A 22,114-nucleotide genomic window follows, 5' to 3' on the forward strand; every position below is an offset into this window, starting at 1 on the left:
AATAAATGGAGGCTGGTTGAAAGGCTAGCATGAGCATGGACAGATATATAAAATACCTTTTGTGCTGTCTCTAGCAAGACCTCTGTTGCAAGCATATAATGTTGGAAGGAGATGCTAGCATAAACATGTTCAAAGTGATGAGCTTGTGGTTTTTTAAGACCTCACTCTTTGTTACTGACAATCCAGCTCAATGACTTACTAAAAGTTGAAAAATAAATTTCCCTTTGAGTAACATGGGAAAGATGATGTCATTTTGGGAATAGGTGAAGTTCATGACCTAACTGTAGCATGAAGTCCAGCCAAAATAACTTTTATTCAGATTTGTCCATACAGACTATTGTCCAAAAACATTACAAGTTGATAAACTCCTGTTGTGTGAAAAAGTGGCTCTTGGAGTCTTGGCTCTTTGTACTGAGGTGTGATTGGATGGAAAGAAACCTGAAGATTCATGAGTAGTCTTGCTCTGCTGCTCATTCATCTTCCTTCACCTGCAACTCTCAGTCCCAACAGGGAACGAGGATCAGACTCCGTCCTCCACAGACACTACTATCTCCACAAACACCCACTGCCTCCCCTCTCATCTGCTCCCTTTGCAGCCGACCGTTAAGCCCCTCTGATGAATGACGGGGGCTTCTTTGGCGCAGACCGGTGGGAACGCTTCTGGTTCTGGTTAGCAAGCTAAAGCTTTGCTTGAAAGACAGACTACAGCATCCTGGCTAAAGCTAAGCTAAAGCTAAGCCAGCCCTGAAGGCCCCAGTGTGAAGAGCTTTATGTTTTGGGGGCCCTGAAAGCTTTGTGTTAGTCCCAGAAAGATAACTGTCCCAAACACAACTGATCTGTACATAATCACCATTCTTTGTGCAAAAATATTCATCTAAGGCTTTTGTGTTAACTATTTGTGCGGACATGTTCAATGAAGACATTGAAAACAGAACACCACAAAAAGTGGGACTGACGACATTCTACCTTGAGCTACCTCCTCAAAAAACGTTTTTGTTTGGGCTGCGAGATTGACATTCATTTCCTGGTTCGCTGTAGACTGATAATGGCTAGAAGACAGATGGAGTAAAGTTACGAGCGGTGAACGTCCCCTTTAGAGCCCAAACTCTTAATGTAGCGCTCTGCCGTCCCTGCTGCCACTCTAATTCAATTAGCCTGCGTCAATCACTGCTGAGGTATCAAACCACCTCAGACTAATATTTGCAGAGGGGCTCTAAAATCAATATGCAGGTAAAGGCTGAATACCCTCCCCTCTGCAATTATATAATCACATATGGCTGAAGCACTGAATGACAACATTTACCACCCATCCCTCAGTGAGCACAGGCCGCCGTGGTGCAACAGCCATTTCCATGATAGTTCCTACACACACATCATGTACGATCACTCACACACTCGTGCGCTGGTTCCATGCGGATTGCTGAATGTATTTTAACTGGCATATTTTGATATTAGCTTCAGCAAAATGACACTGGTATTTAGAGCGTAAAAGGAGTCTAAATGGCCCATTTGAGCCAGAGTAAACACATTTAGCTATGAGGTCAGAGGCTGCCACACTAGAGGCAGGTTAGTTTGATAATTTTGTCAAAATGTTTAATGTCCTGCTAAACCGTTAGGGAAAAACAAGTGCGACGCTGATATTGACTTTGGCAGCAGCCTGTATACTCAAGGCTTTAAACATGTAAATCAAATGCTCCATCTTCAGGGTTAATGTGAGTAGACGTTTCATGCCCGACTTGTTGCTCTGTAGGTCCCTGCCACAACCCGCTTTTTGATTCCTCCCCCCAGCCTCAGTGCGTACTCTATGATGAACAGATAGGGCACCACAGTGTTTCAGAGTGTTTTAGTGCACACCTTTAGGTCGAACATCTTGATTTGATGAAAACCCGTAAATTTGGAAATTGCTTCAGTTTAAATGGTGCATTGTTATCACGTAACCAGCGTGAAGGTGTAAAGGGAAAGATCAACATGAACACAGGTGATTGCTTGCATGGCATGATGAGTATTTAAGCAACACATGTTACAAAAAAACGACCAGATTCACACATCCAATACATTATGTCACACATGTTTCTTTTCCTCTCGTTCAGCTGATCATTGTACAAGTGATCAAGACAGAGCAGTTGGACCAGCAAGGTAATTTTCATAATGCTCTCTCTCTCTCTTTCTCTCTCTTTAGTTTTCAGGGCTTGAAACAACACATCACCTCCTAGAATCCTTCCAAGCCAACCTAACGTCGTAGAGTGGCGCTCAGACATTAACATCCAAACGGTTTCCCTGCCTCGGCCTGATGCTCTGTTTGTGCTGGAAGTCTGCTGTGCCTCACACCCCATTCGCTCGCAATCATGTGTGTTTCCTGTATTACAATATGTAAACTCCTCTCACTCACACACACTCCCACACACTGAGACGCACATGGACACAAACACATGCATGGCTCTTAGAGTAAGAAAGCCTTCAAACTTCATTTAGTCATAAGCCCATTCTGTATATACTTCAGCTAAAAGGGCCTATACACACCCAAAGAGCAGACCGCAGGGTTAAAATAAAGCATGTTTTCTTAACACAATCACTTTGGTAACACAGGGTTTATCACGCTTGATTCCATCCACTCTTTCTCAATGTTATTCAACAGTAAAAGCCTGTTTTCCCTTTCTACCTCCCTGGTTTTTCGGCACATTGATTAGTACAGTACACACTGTGCCTCCGACACTTGGGATGCGTGTTCCTGTTGAACCGGCTTTCTGGGGAAATCTTCTGTACTAATAGGAAACATGCTGAGCCTCGCACTCACACATGAGGAGCAACGAAGATTCATAAAAGAGAGTCGTTAATTTCTGCTGGGGTTTCCTCAATCAAGACAGCGCACTTCGGCTTCCTGCAGGTTTTCAAAGCTCTCTTGAATGGTCTGTGGTATTTAATTTAACAGGCAGCTTTATTAAAGGGTTTAATTTTAGTTTATTTCTTCATAAAATACAATCAAGAATTAAGACAAGACTTAATAGATTAAGTGTCCTATTTCGCTGATTGTTCTTTGAAAGTATCGCCAGTTGTACTTCTCTTGACAAGCATCAGCTTTTAGAGTGTTTACTCTAATGCATTTTGTGTTAGACGCATGTGTTTTTGTCTGATTCCTCAACAAATTAGATGTCCAATTCAGTAAAAAATAGCCCTTTAAACACAAGTACAATTGGATTTGTACAAACTTAAGTGTAAGATTCTTTCAGAATCTGGTGATTCTTTTCATACAAGTTTAAAACAGCTCACAATATAAACACCAACAATGATACTATTATCACACCGCTCTGACGGTGTCCTCTCGCAAGAGTCCGAATCATGTCCAGCAAAACAGTTTGCTCATCATGCTGATGCTGTCGTCTTCAGTGGCGACAGGGGACCTTATGTACACTCAGTGTGGTGCCAGAAGTAGAGCTGGTGATGTGTCATGTTGACTCCGTGTGGTGACCAGCACAGCCCCTCTCCTCATGAGGGATGCTTCAGGGGTTGTAGAGTTGAGTTTGTTTCCAGTGTCACGGCCAAATGGGATTGTCAGCGGGATAGAGAGGCTTAACCTAAGATGATCTAAGAGGGTTTGCCCTGCTGTGATTCAGAATGATTCAAAGGTGGAAAACAATGGCGCACAGGAGGGTCTCAGGATGAAATACTGTAAGCGTTATTGTTTTAAGTGTATTTTAGGTCCATACAGTGAGCACCAACATAATGTTAAGTAAAGGGTAAAGATTGTGACATGAGGTGTTTTCTTTATTGAAGATTTTGCACATTAGTCGAGCCTTTTCAGTAACTTTAGCTTCACTTACTTGATTTCACCTTACACCTTTTAGTGTACTGCAGAGGCCAGCCAGAGAATGTTATGGTCATGTGACAGGACTAGTACAAAACCATAAAGGGTGGTAAGTCTGAAGAATTACCTCCTCCTTGATCAGGAAAAGCACACCTAGTAGATTTAGCATTTATATTTCCCAATCTTCAGACATATTTTTACATTTACCTTGTTAAACTACAATCTTTTTTTTTCAGAATCAGTAAGACCAGGGATGTAACAGAGCAACAGTACTCAAAGGGCTTTTCTGGTAGTGTCTTTACCTTTACTTGATGTTTTATGTTTTTGTTTTAAATGACTGAATAGTGGGTGCCAACTGCTGTAAAAACCTTGAAGAGCGAGGTAAACCAAGTGAAAATTGTCAATATATGTTTTCAAAGCTCTGGTCAACCCTTTAAGTCAAGCCCAGGCATGCCAGATGCATACGACAGTGATACTGAATGCATGATGGAGTCAGAGGCAGCAGGTCATGTGTCATATGTAAAACTCCATATGAATCTTAACAGGGTTAAAACCTTGATTTTGACGAAAAGGGTCTTTAAGTTGTAAAGACCAGGTTTTTGTTCAAGTGAATCCAGTTTTAAGGATGTTCACAGTAAGTTCACCACTTTATTTTTCATCATCATTTGCATTTTTTTAAAATTTATTTATTTTTGGCATTAGAGATGAAGGACAGTGGACAGAGGCAGAAATCAGGGAGGGAGAGTGGGGATCGACATGTGGGAAGGGAGCCACAGGCCGGACATGAATCCAGGCCGCTCGCGTGAGGACTGTAGCCTCGATACTTGGGAGCGCACACACTGCCACTGCGCCACCTAATACAACATATTTTGTTGATACTTAAGTTCAGAAAAAAATACCTAAATACTTATAGAAAAGTAATATTAGAATATCTTTACATCAATTTTTATATTCTTGAATGATGTCTGTATTACTTAAAAATGACTGCAGTTGCTTCATCCTCCAACTGAATAAACCAAATATCCCCAGCATATTATATCCATGTTACAGATAAATGGAGGACTCACCCGTCTCTCGTGCAGTCCATTGCAGCAAGGGGTGACAGGTGATGAGGGCTGTTAAGGTCGCGGTCCAGTCTGTGTTGTTGAGAGGGCAGCTCAGTGACGGAGGCGGAGGTGGGGTTAGTGGTGGGGGTGAGGAGGTCCACTGAAGCACTGTGATGGGGGGTGCCGGAGCCAGTGTACAGGCCTGAAAGACAAACAAATCTAATTCAGTAAAGGTGCCAAATAAACCCGAGGGCCATGCACGCCGAGTTTCCTTTAAGCAAATTAAAAGCTATTTCATGGTTGTAGGGTTTTGTTTTGACAACCTTCGTCCAATCAGAGAGCTTTGTGAAATAAAATGTTCTGTTTTTGTTCTGTTTGTAATTTAGGGTACATTGTTTTAGCTGCCATGGGGATTGGCCTTGCTTGTCCTTTCAGCTGTTTGTTCTCATTACACAATAATAAACTAAAATGTTTCATGTGTTTATACAGCGACAGTAGGCTATTCAAAAGGGAGAAAACATATCCTCTGATGTACATGTCAATGTGTGTGTATGTGTATTTATGTATTCAGATGCTCATGATATGGTTATAGTTATGTGATTACATTCCAGCGTATAGTTGACTTTTTTTTTGCTTGTGCATGTACGCATGCATGTTTATGTTGCTGCAGTAAACTTTATGTGCACGGCTGGAAATATATAAAAAACATTATGAAGGATTGCCTGACTCTGTTTTAAAAGGTCCAGTATTTTGCTGTTCAGTTATTAAGTACTTATAAATCATATGGATTAACATTTTGTTGACTCAGTGGCCAACTTTTTTCTGCTGTTACAAGCTCCATTTAAACACTGATCCATTGTTCTTATTCAGACATCAGCGCTCACAAGGGGGAAAAAGCTTGGACCTGTTATGATTTAATCAATATTTGCTTGATTAAATTTCCTTAAAATTCTCATTAATTTGCAACAATATGTTTCCAATCAGCAGTAAACTGACCTTTCGATTGGATTACTAGCATTTAAGAACTACACACAAAGGACAACCAAGTGTTGATAACAGAGGTTAACCTTGATACCCACTTGTTCTCCCAACACAATAAAATCTGCTTTCTCCGTCTCTTCCTCCCTTTACCCTTTGATTGCTTTTCCAGCATCTGCGAGGAGAGAGAGTCGCGCTTACTCTCTGGTGCAGTTATCAAGCAACGAGAGGAGAGAGCAGGATGAGCTGAAAGGAGGAGAAAAAGATCAGCGCTCCTGGTTTTGCCGCTTCCCGGCCCAGCTGTTCCCAGGTGGAAGTATGCCAAGCTCTGATCTGACAGCACTCTGAAATGGCTACAAGCTTGATTCATTACCCCCAAATCATCAGTCAAAGACCGTAAATGTTTTCCCCTTTAGCCCTAACATCTGCTACCAGACCGGCAAAAACAGTCGACATATAATGGGTTTGATTGCCTCAATTTTATCTCTGGTTCCCCTTGTGAAGGGAGAGAGAGGGGACCTGATGGTACACTATTGTGGAGGATTTTGTTCTGAAGGTATTGAGAATCAACTTTTGAAGGCTCCTACTTGGGTTAAGGTAAAATTAGAACTGTGCAACAGTGAGATCAAGAAGTATATCAGCCTCTCAGCATCGCAGCAGCAGCAGCATGTAAACCTCTACACTAAAGTTATGATGAGTCCTTCCTCTGGTTAATCACAGAACAGTGTAATTATGCTCTATAAAACAGAGAGGGGCTTCTCGTAAGTCACCCTTCACTCTTGTGAATAAGAGCAGACTTATAACTGACAAACAGGAAAACAAGTCGGGCTCTAACTGGAAGCATGACTCATTTTCTGTTCCACAAGTGTTAATGATGGGATGGCTGCAGACTTTGCCCCACCTCTGTCATGCATCCTATTGGCACTGGAACAAAGTGAAGCTTATGTAAATTGGAATCCTCAGTGCCAACCTGCAACATCTTTGCTGGCCTCGAACAACTCTGTATCCCCAAAGCTTTGGTACTGATTCAAGAGCAAGCTCCTTTGGGCTTTGAAACATTTTAAAGAAGAGAGCAAGCAACTTCCTCTCGCAAACAAAGGGAGGCTGAGGATAAATAAAAAAAAAAAAAAAAAGCCAAAACTCAGAGGCCAGGTTTGACATTCAAGTTCAAGTTGAGCATTTACAGTCTTCAAATGTGTGCTGGAGTTCCAGCAACAATAACGCAGAGCAACAGGGTGCCAGGACGGGTTAGATGCAGAAAAACAAGGACAGATGTGTTCATAAACGCTACGGGCCCTCTCTTTTGTCTTTAAGATTGTTAGAATCCATTTATCTCTCTCTTGTTACTAACTCAAAGTACTGTTGACATTTTGGTCATGGTCAAATTCATCAATTAGAGAGAGATGTTTTCAAGGCCATATGTGATGAATGAAGAGTTTGTAGCTGTTTGGGATGGAAATGGCTTTTGCAGTTTTTGCATGACAAGATGACGGGTTAACATGAAATGCCAACCACTGAACCCAAACTTTAGAATTTAAATCATTACGTCCAGTAGCTAAAGTGTTGATTTAAAATGTGTAGAAGCATTTACAGAGAAATGATAGCAGTGTAGTTAGTTTATGCTTCACCAAAGGCGCCAAAGGTATGATTTTTACTGCCTGGAAGCACAAACTTACCACAATACATCTACAGGAATGTTGACATTACTGTTGATTACCACTTATGACTCGGTGATTGCTTTGCCAGGTGTTGGGATTTCTGGTGGTCAGACCTCACTTGTTGGCCTGATCGTAAGTTTTGGAATAAATACTCCCTGGTCATCCATATTCTGAGACATGGCTAGTGTCACAGACTTACTTTGCAATTGCTAAACCACAAAGAAGGTGCTCCAACTGGTGTACCATGACACATGTTGTAATTCAAGTAAAAACAAACAAACACTAAAGAGGTATTACTATCTTTTTATGTTGATTTTAGGATTATCCGTCTTAATTTAATCATATTTAAAGATAGTGTGTTGAATTTAAAGCTCCTGTGTGGGATTTTTAGATGGTTATGAAACCGAATGGAATTCATACTGATGCCACAATATGAGCCACAAAAGCAAATGTGACTATTATCATAAACATCTAAATTGTATTTTTTAATGACATGAGGTAGTTGGCAGATTAAGTTGTTGGCAGACTTTCTTATAGATTTCCCTTATTAAAGATTCTCAAGTTTAAACAAAAGTTGTTTGTTCAAAAACACTGCCTTCACATCATGTACAAGACAAAATCAGTAAAGAGATCAGAGCCTCCAATTTGTCCAGAAGGAGGCACCAAAATCAGCTCAAACTAAAAGTTCTTCACTTTAACTGAAATATGTAATAACAATTGAAGATATGGGCAGCTCTCTTTTAAGCAGAAAGTTAGCGGTTCAATCCACACTAGTCCATACAGTATTTGTAATTACTCTTGATTGGTCGAATGTAGACGCGTATAGAGATTCGTACTAAATACATAAAGACACTTTTTAAAGCTGCCTCTGCCCTGCCAGACTTTTTTGGCTAGGGTGGCTGAAGTACTGTAGGCCACTGACCTCAGCAGGGATGACTGGAAGTGTTAAAGATGGTACGCACACTCAAATGATAATTGGAGATTGAAATGGTTAAAAAATGCTTTTTTATATCTAATTTCAATACATCAAACATTATAGTAGTAAATAAATGTTATTTTACTGTGTGCAAAGAGTTGCAAGTTCTTGGATTAAACATTTTAGCACTGAAAAAGATGATGATGATGAAGATGTATGTTCAAAGTCACAATTTAAATTACTTAAATTAGAAAAAGAGTTTTAGGGGCACTGATGGCACTGTGGTTAGTGCGTAACTGTGCGTGTCCCATATAAAGAGGCGATAGTCCTCAACACGGGCGGCCCGGGTTCGAATCCGGCCTGTGGCTTCCTTCCAGCATGTCAATCCCCAGTCTCTCTGTGTGTTCTGTGCTATCCTCTATTCTATCTATCCAATAAAGGCACAAAAATACATGTGTTTTTAAAAAAGAACGCAGCCTGTTGTAACACAGCTTCAGAAGTTAATCTAAAAACTAGTCCCGCCTCTGACGATACAAAGAGCCAATCATTGTTTAGGATTTTGAGATGACCACTGGGGTGGCTAATCAGATGTCTAGGGTGGCCCTAGACACCCTTGCCCATCCCTTGGCTCCGCCCCCCTGCCTCTGCCTTTAGTGTATGGGTGAATGTGACGACTAGAGTAAAAGAGCTTTGAGAGGACAGAAAATGTCTCTATAAGTACATTTCACACGCACCTGTGAAGATGTCCTGGCCGAGTCCAGGAGAGCGACCATCTTTGCCGTTGTAGAGGTGCTGAGAGGAGTTTGAGCTCTGGAGGTGCTGCATGGACAGACATTCACTCAGAACATCCTGCTCCAGGTGGTTACAGGGCCGAAGCTGTCGATCACAGGGGGAGAAAAAAAACAAAACAGAAAATGGAACCATGTTGAGTCATTTTAAAAGAAGTACATCTGGTTTGATTACACAATCCTAAGAACACAGCACAGCTTTAGTTTTGTCTATTTGTAGGTCCGACCCAATGTGGGGTGTGTTTTCTCTTTTGCAATAACGTGATTGTAATGTTAATTTAAAGCAGTAACTCGGAGAACAAGAATACACTCTCAGCCAGGGGGAACCAAAGGGAAGATCATACGCTCCTTTTTGAGTCATGTGTTGGCCTTGGACCTTACTGATGAGAGATCCCTATACCAACTCAGAGTCAACTCAAGATTGCTTCTGTTTCTCTCTTTGCCAACAGAGAAGGGTGCAACTGAAGACACGTTTCAGCTGGAGAGTCTGTCACAAGACAGGCAGAGGAGAACTAAAGTTTAAGAGCTCTGCTTTACTTGGAGAGATTGGACAGATCAGTTTAATGGATCTGTTGTGTCCATTAGTGGGTTTCTGACATTTCTTCACTTTCTTTATTCGGGAGAGACTGTAAAGCTGTAAATTCAAAACAGGGGAAGGGACAGAACACTGGATTATTGCATGAGAATTGACTATTTACTATTTATTTAAAAAGACCTAAGACATTTCACTATGTTGAGCCACTGCATCTATTACTGCATGAAATAGGATGAGAAATATCTAATCATCTTACTTAAAGCTACTGTGAGGAGTTTGATCTTATTATGAACAAACTGGAATTAATACTGATACCTCTTTGTTACCAGAAAAAAAATCAAACACTACTAAGGGATTTATTTCAAGACAGTTATTTTAAACTTCTGGTCATTATGATATTGGGAGATTACCAGCATCCTACAGACAGCATTGGTTTATGTTTTCCTTGGCACAGATTCACAATGAGGGATACATTGATTTGACTGTTAAAAGACATGATTTTTTCATCAGAAAATTTACACATTTACAGGACAAGAGTAAAGAGGTACTGCCAAAATGAAAATTCCTCACAGTAGCTTTTAATTTTGCCATTTTTCATCCACATCATTGAGATCACTAGTGTTAGATATATATTCACTCGTAAAACTTGCTTCAGTCGAAAGTAAAAAGTGGTCACTGCCACGTGTTGGCGAGCTCACGTTAGCTTTGTCTGCAGGCTAAGTTAGCTGTGCAGCAGGTAAACCTGGCAGTAACAAGGTGTATTAATCAGTGACATTTATTGGAGGAAAGCTTGTTAGTACTGGAATTCTGTTTTTAATGCACTGATGCAATAATCTGCACTTCATAAACAAACATGACGCTAGACTAAGTTTTAACAAAGGAACAGCTGGTATAAATGACTCCTAATCATTTGAATCCATGAATGTGGATTGATCTCATCAGAGAATAAACATGTAAATTGTTCCAGAACATATTTTTGAATCATCTTCACTCATTTATAGATTTCCAATACAGCTCCATGAGTATTTGCCATGTTGCCCTATTGTATATTCTGTCTGCATACTATAGAGGGCCTTGAAAAACAGGGTTTAAGTCCTTGTTGTTTTGCAAAGAAAACTGACACTAATAACTTAATGTAAAAAAAAGAAGCTTATATTTGTGGCAATACTTGTGCCAAGTATTTTAAATCATACAAAACGTATGCATATTAATAAGAATGTATTAAAGTATGATGCCAGGGTAGATAAAGAGCTGGCAATGTAGCTGAGATTCATTAAGATCAGTACAACCCAAAGTATATATTACTTGAGTTACAGATTGTTCCATCATCGTCACCGACTTATTATTGTAACCATCGCTCTCCCTGAATCTGACCGTCCATCAACAAATCCAACCCTTGTTCACTGAATAAACTATTCCACATTTTCTGGTTGGACTGCAGATGGGAACTATCTTCAACATTATCACAAAAAACTACTCGAGTTTACGAGTTTATTCACCTCAGTGAGCTAGTGTGCAGAAATCAACTTTATTTGTGTGTGCGTGACTACAATCTTTCACAACTTCTGCCATCCTTGCCAGTGAAAAACCCACACGGCTGAACAACTCAGGGTGCCATATTCCAAAGTTTTACAGCTGGCATCACGTACGTAATGATTTCACTCTGAGATATTGTATGTCAGTAAATGTGTATAGGCATCTCCTCCTGGGGATCCTTATGAGTGCCCCGCAAAACATTCATCACGTGTAATTGGGGCTCTGTTTTCCCCACAGCGACACTCCTAACAGTTTTTCTCCCTGGCCACTCCAAGAGTGGAGTCAGAGCGCTTGTTTGACATTTGTCCATAACATCTGGCCACTTGGGGATTCTGCAGTACAGCTTATTAACAATGCTACAAGCTCACATGTGTTTCCCTTTACAACGCTAAGCAAAGGAACACATCATCCAGCCTGCCACTATCCAGCTCCTTCCACAACAATGAGCCCTTTCTCTGTTATTTACCCACTTCCAGTCAGGGAAAGAACCAGCTTTTTGACCATGAACATGATGAAATGTGATCAAACCTGATCTATTGTTGGGAAATGACATCCCTCTCCTCAACCCCCAACCTCCAAACCCCTCAATTAAGTCAACCAGTTGAATGTGTGGATAATGCGCATCAGAACAAGAGAGATTACATCAAGTTGTTTGTTTGGAAAACCTTCAGCCCTTGCGTATTAACTGAACAAAAGTCAGGCTGGAGGTCTACTGAAAGAAGAAGGGGCACAGTAAGTGGTGCACTATGTGTTGCTTCGAGTCCTCGTGCTGTCTTACCTTTCTACGCACCTGTTGCTCTTTGGCCGAGTGAATCTTGACATGTTTGCGTAGGGAGCTGGGATCTGTGTAGCGCTTAGTGCAGCCGGGGATCTGACATGCGTACGGTTTCTACAGAAAGATAGAAAATATTTTATGTAAGACTTAAAAGTGTGTAATACATTTAAGGACACTTCATTGTAAAGACACAGATATAAGGATTGTGGGTGTGAGTAAGCAAAGTGAATACACAGTTAAGTTTGAAATCAGTCAAAGTCAAGGCAAAGGTAAAGTCCTACCTTTTGGCTGAGAATGAGAGAGTTTGAAGTAAGCAGAAGAGAAGGAAAAAAGAATGGAAAAGAAAAAAAAGAAAAGAATCATTATAAATATTCAAACACAAGTATCCCTCCTGTAATATTCTGTTCTTGATTCAGGATGCTAAAACTCCTCTATGTTTTAAGTTTTAGAAATACAGCAGGACATTGTAAACTGAAATATGACTGTCATAGGGAATTTTGCTAGCTTGACTATTATGGACTAACAAATGCTTATGTTTTATTCACGTTGTATATTGTGACTTTTTGTAATATGTAATGTGATAAACACTCTTATGTTAAAGAGAGAAATGTCAGCAGATCGGAGTAACAGATGTCGCGTCTATAAAATAACGGCTCTGTCATGGAGTTTCCTCATTTCACATTCTTCTCTTTAACTAAACAAATATAGCATGTAGCTAGCTGATTGAGGGATTTTTTTTCCCCTGACGGCAATTTTTCTTTCATCCTCAGGAATATAGAATGGCCATTAAAGTGTAAGTGGATCCACATCTTTATTAACTCTGTCTCCATACCTCGACCTTCTCTGTAAATAAGCCATTGTTATTGGAAGGTGCTTACGGGGCCACTCATCCCTGCTGAGTTTGTTTTGCCAAGCAATGCACCCAATACAACCTAGAGTAAAGAAATCAAGCACAACTTCTGTAAAGAATAAATATCATTAAAGCTTGAAAATGATTTCCCCCTTAAGTGTTATTGGCATTGCTGGAGACTGGGCAGCTACGGTGACTGCATTCACAGGGTGTTAATGTGAAGCCATAAGCATCGGAGTCCCAGATTAGCTGTATCCTTTGTCCTTCTGTGGAAAGAGCGCGTGGTGGAAGAAACGATGACGAAAAAACATGTCTGCAGTCAGAACTCCACTTAAGAGAAAGTTCTGAATGATTTACTATTACGTGGACAAAAAGTAGCGGGCCAGCACAGAAACACAGGGGGAAAATATCCTGATATACACATATTACAAAAAGACTGGTTAAAGGAATATCTAGCTCAACTAAAGTTTAGTCATAATATTACATTTCAGCCTTTAATGATTCATATTACTCTCAACCAGAAATCTTATTACTTTGAATGTTTTAATATGACTTTTTCATTACTTTTCCATTTAGCCTGAATATGCTCTGGACAGTCGATCTCCATTTTATTTTTAACAAAAGTTCAATGTCCAGTCAACTTGTGAAAAATCTTAATTGAGTTGAAGATCTGTTTAATTATTTTCTCTGTCACAGTATTATTATATGGGACCTAATCAAGGCCTTGAGGAGATTAGGTGTTGCATGTCGAAAGCTTCCGAAAGCTTGTGATTTATTTTTAATTTAAATTAAATGAACAGACTTTAAAACTGAATATGGCCCAAGACTAACAATAACTTTATTTTGGATATGTATGAAAACAAGCTTCATTAAGTGATTACATGTTGTGTACTTATTCAAGCTTTGTTGAAAGATTCACTTCTAGAGGTTTTTTTTTTTTGGTTGATTGTCTCAAAGCAGGTCATTTAAGTTTTTGCAAAAAATTTAAGACATACAATATGAGACAATATGTAAAATTAAAACCAACGAAATCTTACAATTAAAAAAAAGGAAAGTATCTCAACCGTTTTAAAATACCTAATCTTGAGGAAAACATCTTGTTTACTTGCTGGCTGTGTTGGCGTGTGGATGGCGATAAAGTGAGGTATTGGTGGGGTTACTGAGACATGACGAGAGGCAGCTATGGCTGACTCAACCTTTCCTTCTACACAGCCAGAGAAACAGGCAGAGCTCTGTGTGAGCGAGCAGCTCCAATCCAAGTCTGTGACTGTGCAAAGCTTAGACTCGACCTAATGGAAGTGATCATTTAATGATCTGTGGCGTATGACTGCCAGTGTACAGGGAGAGAGAGGGCCACATGCTGTGGGTCATTCTCAATGACTGACAACAAGTCTGACACTGTCAAGATGTGGAAACAGGCATTAAGACTTGGACAGCAGAGCAGTTTTTTATGTTGGTATTAAACTAAAGGAAGGCCACAGTATGAGCATAGTGAGTTAGTGGCATGGACTTGCTACGTTTTGCATTGTATTTCATTTGAATGAGTTTACTCGAATCCTCCAATCATTTATAACCCATAATATCATGCTGATATCTTTCATGCAACAAAGTGACCACCCAGACTTTTTTTCACAGTTGGCCTGAGATGAGTTAAACCTTAATCCACCCAGGAGAGACATTAGGAGGTCATTCAGAGCAGCGACTTAGTTTCTGACCGTGTCCAGGTGAGTGCGCTGATGCTTGGCGCGGTCGCTGGAGTTGCTGAAAGCTTTCTGGCAGCCGGGGTGCTGGCAGAGGTACGGCTTCTCTCCAGTGTGGCTCCTCAGGTGGATCTTCAGGTTCTCCAGACGTGAAAACGCTTTGTTACAGCCCTCGAACTGTGGAGGAGGGAAGAAAGATACACACGGGGGACGGAGGACAGAGGAATGCATGCACACATACACAGACACACAAGGACAACCATAGTTAGACAGGTATGCGAAGGACCACACAAGAAAATAAACAAACACCCATGCATGCATGTGTGCACATGGAGAAGTAAAACCGCTAACACAAACACACAGAAAAAAAGATATCAACCAGTATAAATCTGCTACATTTTTGCTACAAAGTGGGGTCTGTATACTTGTACGTCTGTGACTCAGAAAGAAGCGGTCCCACTCATCTCTCAGTCTCTTGATCACTGGGTGAGCTGGAGGAGTTCATTCTACACCACATATCCAACAGCTATGGAAAATTGCGAGACGCTTCAAACATGGTTGTTCTAATCGTGAACTTTTTTTTCCATAGCTCTTGAATTACGTGGCTAATTGAAGGACCTTTGTTGTAAAAGCATGTCCACTTGAAAGACAGCGGTGAGCTGACGGCACATCGATCTCAAGGCTGCTGCGGCTGCATCTAAATTGCAGGGGAAAGTGTCACCGTACAGGTAATGGGCTGTAATGCATAGCATGAGATAAGTGCTCTGCTGTGTACTGTATAGTGCATTAGACTGACAAGTGACAGTGACTGTAAACAAGCTCGTATCCGATCCAGCTCGGCCCATTTGATCCAAAGCACTCAGCCAATGAACACCACAGATTTGTTAACAAGTGAATGATTCATGAGGCCTCTCAAGTATCCACTCCTGCTCTGGAGCAGAATATACAGCTGATTGGTTGATGAGGCGGTCCATGTCAAGACCCCCAGCACGAGCTGCTGTGTAAAGAGTTACAAAGTATATGGGTGTATAGTGGTATGGTAAGCATAGCTAAATGACACTTACACCTACCTGAGTCTACATTTTGCTCAATATACTGAGACTTAACTGTCAAGGAGTACAACAGGCGCAGCTGAGGAGCTACTGTTAGCATCTTTCCTCTCTGCAGCCCATTTAAACGCCCTATAAACGCTTTTAGTCAACTTCAATCCTTTACTAGACTCTGGTAAAGATTTTGAATCAAGGTACAGGTACCCTGGAGAGGTTCTTGCATGGAAAACACCATTAATTATATTTTGTTATAATTATATGCCTGTCTTTGGTGTCCCTATGGCAGGGCTCTAACTATGAAAGTCTGAAAATGGTTTTCCATTCAAAATTGGGTTTCATCATTCATATTGGAAACAAGCTCATATATTTATAGTCTTCTCTCTTATCTTCTACATGCACAAACAAAAACATTTATAATAATGGTTCATCACACACCATAGGTAATTAAAAGTATCATGTGTGCCAGAGCTAGCTTGTGTTACCTCATATGAATTTGTATGATCTTTTGCGATCATTTTACACAAGGAACATTTCATATTAGGGGACTGCTACTTTTAGTTTGTGAGACTAGGATAAAGAGGAGCCAGATATCTCTCCTGATTTTCAGATAGTGTGAAACAATAAACTCCTGTAGTCATTTAGCAGCCTCAGTTACAATATTAAAGAGAACACTGAGACAGTAAAGTAGAATTGGAAAAAAACAACATTAATGATTGCATGGATCATTAGATCTTTTCATTCAAGAACTGCGTTTACAACATTATTTAGTGAACTCTCGACAAAGAGGTGTATTTATTCGATGCCACACACCTTAAAAACGAGGTTGAGGGAGGCCCTCATTCTAAAAACAACAACAAAAACAACATACGCAACTCATCTGAGTTTAGACCCTGAAGTGATCATTTAAATACCACAAAAGGTCAAATCGAGTCACATATATTTATAAAGCACACTTAAAAGCAACAGCTGACCAACGCATTAAAGAAACAGTTTATAGGGGAGTACAACATCCATAAAAACACAAAAGAAAATAAGATAAAATAAATAGAAGAGGTGAAAGCAACAACTGAAATCTAAAAGATGGGACTGAAAAGAGTCAGTAGAGACCGGGTCAGACCGGATGGGAAGAGTCCACAGTTAAGGGGCTAAAGCACAATCTTCTTTTAGCTTGAGTTGTGAGCAGGGGACAGCCAGCAGGCCCATGTCTAAAGATAATAGGGGGTTGGATGAGATGTACGGCCTGAGAAGGTCGGTAATGTATATGTATATTTATATGTATATGCCATTCAGGGCTTTAAAAACAAACAATCTAAAAATCTATTCTGAATCGTCAAACACTGACTTACCCAGTCTTGATCTTACCAGTGACTAATTTCTTGCAAAGGCCCAAACTGACCTCATGGACAAACTGTTGTTGAGCTGCAGCAGTCTCTACTGTCCATTGTATGCTGACCTTTAGTGAAGCCTGCAGACAACAGGTCGGATTACGGCTAAGAAGAGAGAGACATCATTCTTCTAATGGGCCTTCAACTTCATTGAGGCTCACAACTCATCCTCCTCCTCTCCTTCATTCACTTGAATAGCACAGGCAGTCTCTTCTATTCACTGTGGTTCCATTTAATATAGACGAAACCTAAGCCAGGCATGCCAGAGTCGTGTTGGGTGACCAGGATGATCTGGTGGTGGGTGTTTGTGTCTGTTTGGTTCAGTATAAGTCTTGACCTGCCCAAATATAGATTCACATCCCATCGCTCCAAAGTTGGTAAATACTTTAACAAACTTTAAGTTTGAAACAAAGACTCATTTCCACAGGTAAAATCAGAGGAGGAAACTAATAATTTCAATGAGTTGGTGAAGTTAATTTTGCTGAACATAAAACCGGATGGACATATTAGTACTTGGACTTGTAATGACGGTTCGACAATGCCTCGAAGAGATAAGATAGGTTAAAATGTTACCCATCTAGTCAAAGTATGTCATGATCATGAATGCACATAAGCCCCATTTCCTCAAAGCAGTCCGGTATGGATCAGTGCAGTTTGGTACGGTTTGGTTGGTAAAGCCTGATCCTGTTTGTGTTTCCACAGCCAACCCAGCCCTATTTGGTAGGCGGCGTCGCAGCCAGATGCCGATAGCCGTGTCAGCTCTGTAATTTCGTGACATTATAGCAGCGCGACACAGTGTACGCCGCTAAAAAAATTCAACAAAGAAGAAAAACGTAACACAGTAAACAAAGACCAACATCCAGCAATTCACCTACTTTGAGATTGCAGTGTTTCCCCTCTATGCTTTTTTGCAGCAGCGATGTGCCGCTACTGAAATATGACCGCTGCTGCTGATTGATTATTTTTTTTATGAGAGGAGAAAGAGAAGTAGATGAAAGTAGAGGGAGAACAGGAAAAGAAAGGACATAGCTCTTTAGAAATTAACAAATTATATTACTTGCTCTATAGGATCAAATGAGACCACTGCTGCTTACTTTTTTTTTTATTTAAGAGAGAGGAACGAGGAAACGAAAGGAGTGGAGAAATAAAAGTAATTTGGGCTATGGACGCTTGATATCAGGACAATCGGCAGACTGCAGTGTTTAACTCCATCTTTTAGGGTCGGATCAATATACTTGGCACCCCAACAGAAGGGTCCCAAAAAGTAGGACGATACAAGTCGGTAATTTGAGAAACTTTCTCGGCTTTAGTCCGTGGAACGCCACAAAATGCGTGCCGAGATGAACCGAACTGAACCGCTTGCTGGAAACAGGGCATTAGAACCTCACATGGACAATGAACTAAATGAATACGTTGAAATCCTGATCTATTGGGTTTTCTCATAAGATAAATGATTAAATCATAGCTGAACAAGACCAAGAACATTTTATTTTCAACTTTTTAAGTTTGGCAGTCCGACACATTTTTACTGCGTCATCAATGAAAAAGATTAAATACCTAGATATATCTGGACCTTTGCGTTTGGTTTAAAGTGAGATGTAATCAGGAGGAGGGCATGTCATCAAGACTTACTACTTGACTAGACATGAAAAGGAATATGAACTTGATTCCTCAACACAAACACAATCTGTCTAGACTTCAGCATTCAACCATGGAAAACGTCTCAAAGAGTTCGCATTTTACAGCGTTGTACAGCGGAAACATATTATTCTAAAGTGATGCCAATCAAATGTTACAGACGGAAAGGAGAGCCACAGTGAGGGTGGGAAAGTTTAATAAAAATCTGAGTGCAGAGGAAACATCCACACTGTCGTACCAGTCATGACAGACAAGGCCCATGCTGGCTGCTGAAACACGGCGCCAGGCGTTTTGAGTTTGGAAAACAAACACGGCTATTATTGATGTGCCAAATGTGTGTATTTATGTATTGGAGAATAATCACTCTTTCATTGCTTTCTTTTCTGCTATACAAATTTGAGGCTAAATTATAGTTACGGGTCCGTGGAGGAAACCGTGTTAATCGTGTAGAGCATATTATTACTCTGACGGCTGAGAGGGAGGCTTTCCTGCCTGCTGGAAAACCAATAGGCACTGCTACCTCAAGGCATGGACATTACCCAGAACCTTGTATGAACAATTTCATGCTACAGCGAGATGTTTAAGCATGGCCAATAATGGAAACACTGGTTAAAATGACACATTTTTGTGTTTTTATGGGTTGTCAAAAGCCTACCATTGATAGGATGTTAAGGAGATGCAGTGTTGTGATCCAACGAGATTCCCCCCCAAAAAGTGTAAAAAAGTATCACAGAAAAAAAACAACCCAAATACAACTTATGTATATCAAAAAAAAGCAAACGTGAGTAGGTCCTCTGTGTGCTCCATGAGAAGCTGCCCTAAATATCAACAGTTTATAAATTAATGCACATGCAGGCTATACATTCAAGTGGTGAAAACAGAGTTGCGGTGGCTGAGGCAAGTGACACATGATTGATTTACCTTTGATATCTATGAAAACAGTTCAGACAGCTCTAATCACATAAATTGCTTTAAACATGTTTAGTTTTCCTTCATTTAAGGTATACCGGCAAATCACCACAAGAGGTGGAGTAACGTGAAGTGGATTTGAGTTCCTTTTGACACCGTCTCACTCTTGAGTTGGAGTGGGGGGGCTTCAGTAGCTCAGTAAACATATTAGATGACAGCCGGGTTTGGACATGGCTGAGTGGAGCGAGAGCGGCTTGAGAGGGTGGAGGGGCAGCTGATCACAACAGACAGATTATGAGCCCAGCATGTAGGTGAGTGGTGGAGCGAGTCTGAGGCCTTCATGGGAAATGACTCCTGACTGGTAGGGAAAGGGCCAAACAGTGTTGGAGCTAAAAGGCAGCAGTGTATGGCGCTCCTCACATGCTCACATGCAGCGGCTCATTAGCAACCTGCAGGAGCTGAGACCTGCCGTTATAGAGTGTTGTTGGTTGAAAATATGGCTGCTGACAGGACAGAAACCTGAATAAAAGCTTGAGAGAACTGCATGAGAGGGAAATGTAGCTTTGAGAGAATCCGAGATGATTGTGCTTCATGGTGACTTTAACCACCAAGAATATGATCAAATTAGCTTCTCTCTTAACTGATAAGCTTTTCTATTGCTTTCACAAAGCTGCATCATCTGCTGTAGATACACTTAAATGCAGACATGCAAAAAACATGCAGTTCCTCAAGTGTCCACTAGAGGCTGGCTTACAAAAAGAGAATTCCCATTGTAACCCATATTAAAATATCCTGTTTTAAAAGGGAGAGAGAATGTTAACAGCCTGGTTTGTCTCTTTAGCTCATGTATTGAGGGTCAAGTCAAGTGTATGAGGGTTGAATGCTTTACAACTCATAAGGGGCTTTGCTGTTTGACTGACAGGTGGGCACATTGGAGCTGTTTGACAGAAGGCTATGTCTCACTTAAGGGGAACCATTGATTTTAAACTATTGTGTTTGTTCATGTTTTTTGCATTGCTTGGAATATGCTAGCATGATGATGAGCTAGAAAGGTTTGTTTCAGAAACCAAAACAGCCATTCAACCTACCTCGACGACTCCACCTCTTTGCCTACTTCTTGATAAACTGGAAGTTGGTTGGAGTCAACTTCTGTTAAAGAGCATATTGCAGGTTAAAAAAAAATGTTAATTAATATTTTATATAGTCTGTTAATGGCTGTAAAATAAGTAGGTTATTTTTTTAATATGTTCTACAACACATAAGTGCTCTAATTTAGAGGAGAAAGTGGCTGTTTTAGCATAGCCGTTTAGAACGTGCTTTTTTTTCAACAACGCGTCATATGACGTAACATGAGGGAGTCCCGTTCTCTGACTCTGCTTTGATCGGCTTTATGCGTCCGTGTATGAATGAATGAATGAAGCCTTTATTGCCCCTGGGGGAACTTGTCTTGCACCGAGAGCATCAAACACTTTACAAACAAACATTTAGAAGGCAGCACAAAAGAATTAAAGCACAAAAAAACAGGCTAAAACATGATTAAAGAGGAGTAATGATACGTGGTAGTGAGTGAGAACAGACAGGATGCCTCCCTGCTATAGTTTGTAACTTGAGCGGCGCACATTCAGGTGCACAGTGTAAGTGGCTTGATTATTCATAGTGTGTTTTGGTGAATTATTCTCACAACCTCAGAAACGATCGAACAGACACGTTGAATATTTCGGTATCAGACACAAAAACGTTTCCTTATTAATGATTTAAATCTCTGGCTGTTTAACATAAAATATTATATACGCAGACAGAAAGCGTTTAATGATTTGATCTGCTGGAATCCTCTGTATATTCTCTAGTGTGAGCGTAATAGACACCGGACAGTCTGTTTTAATATATGTAGTCATACGATTTATTATAAATCCAACTCTGTTACAAGAGAGCGCGTGTGTGTGTGCGCAGTGGGGAAAGACGGAACGCGCAGTTTGGAAACGAAACGAAACACAACCTTTACTTCTGTCGGTCCTTTATCCCATTAAAACTTTAAACTTTTTGTAGTAGCCTAATATATGTGCACGCATTAAACTGTGGAGTGTGTGTGTGTGTGTGTGTGTGTGTGTGTGTGTTTGTGTGTGCGCAGTGGGAAAAGACGGAACGCGCGGTTTGGAAACAAACAGAAACACAAGCTTTACGTCGGTCCTCTATCCAATTAAAACTTTAAACTTTTTGTAGTAGCCTAATATATGTGCACGCATTAAACTGTGGAGTGTGTGCGCTGTTGTGCATGTTTGTGTGGATTACGTGCGCCGTGATCCTGCACCATACACTGTATTTTCTATAACAACGTGAGCACTGGGCTGCATGAGGAATAAACAATTAAGACATGGTGCTGCATTTGCACAGGCCGTGTAATCGGGTTCTATGTCTGTCTGTCTGTCTCTCTCTCTCTCGCTCTCTCTCTCGCGCGCGCACAGCGCGGCACCGTAATACGTTGTACAGATTTGCCGTTTTTACAAGCAGCTCCCATACAATGTAAAGGTGAATGATCGTCACTTGCACCT

General features: G+C 40.6%; 1 protein-coding gene across 1 annotated transcript in view; it reads right to left on the reverse strand.

The window, feature by feature from the left end:
* glis1b (GLIS family zinc finger 1b) overlaps positions 1–22,114 on the reverse strand; it is a 71,494-nt gene that overhangs the window by 6,353 nt on the left and 43,027 nt on the right. Inside the window, exons 4-7 of the mRNA XM_079349550.1 lie at positions 14,600–14,761; positions 12,038–12,148; positions 9,135–9,276; positions 4,870–5,050 (exon numbers count right to left, since the gene is read on the reverse strand). Of these exons, the coding sequence (XP_079205676.1) occupies positions 4,870–5,050; positions 9,135–9,276; positions 12,038–12,148; positions 14,600–14,761 (596 nt within the window). The remainder of the gene's footprint in view (positions 1–4,869; positions 5,051–9,134; positions 9,277–12,037; positions 12,149–14,599; positions 14,762–22,114) is intronic.

The sequence above is a fragment of the Symphodus melops genome, assembly GCF_947650265.1.
Source record: "Symphodus melops genome assembly, chromosome: 8".
In the NCBI taxonomy this organism is placed as follows: Eukaryota; Metazoa; Chordata; class Actinopteri; order Labriformes; family Labridae; genus Symphodus; species Symphodus melops.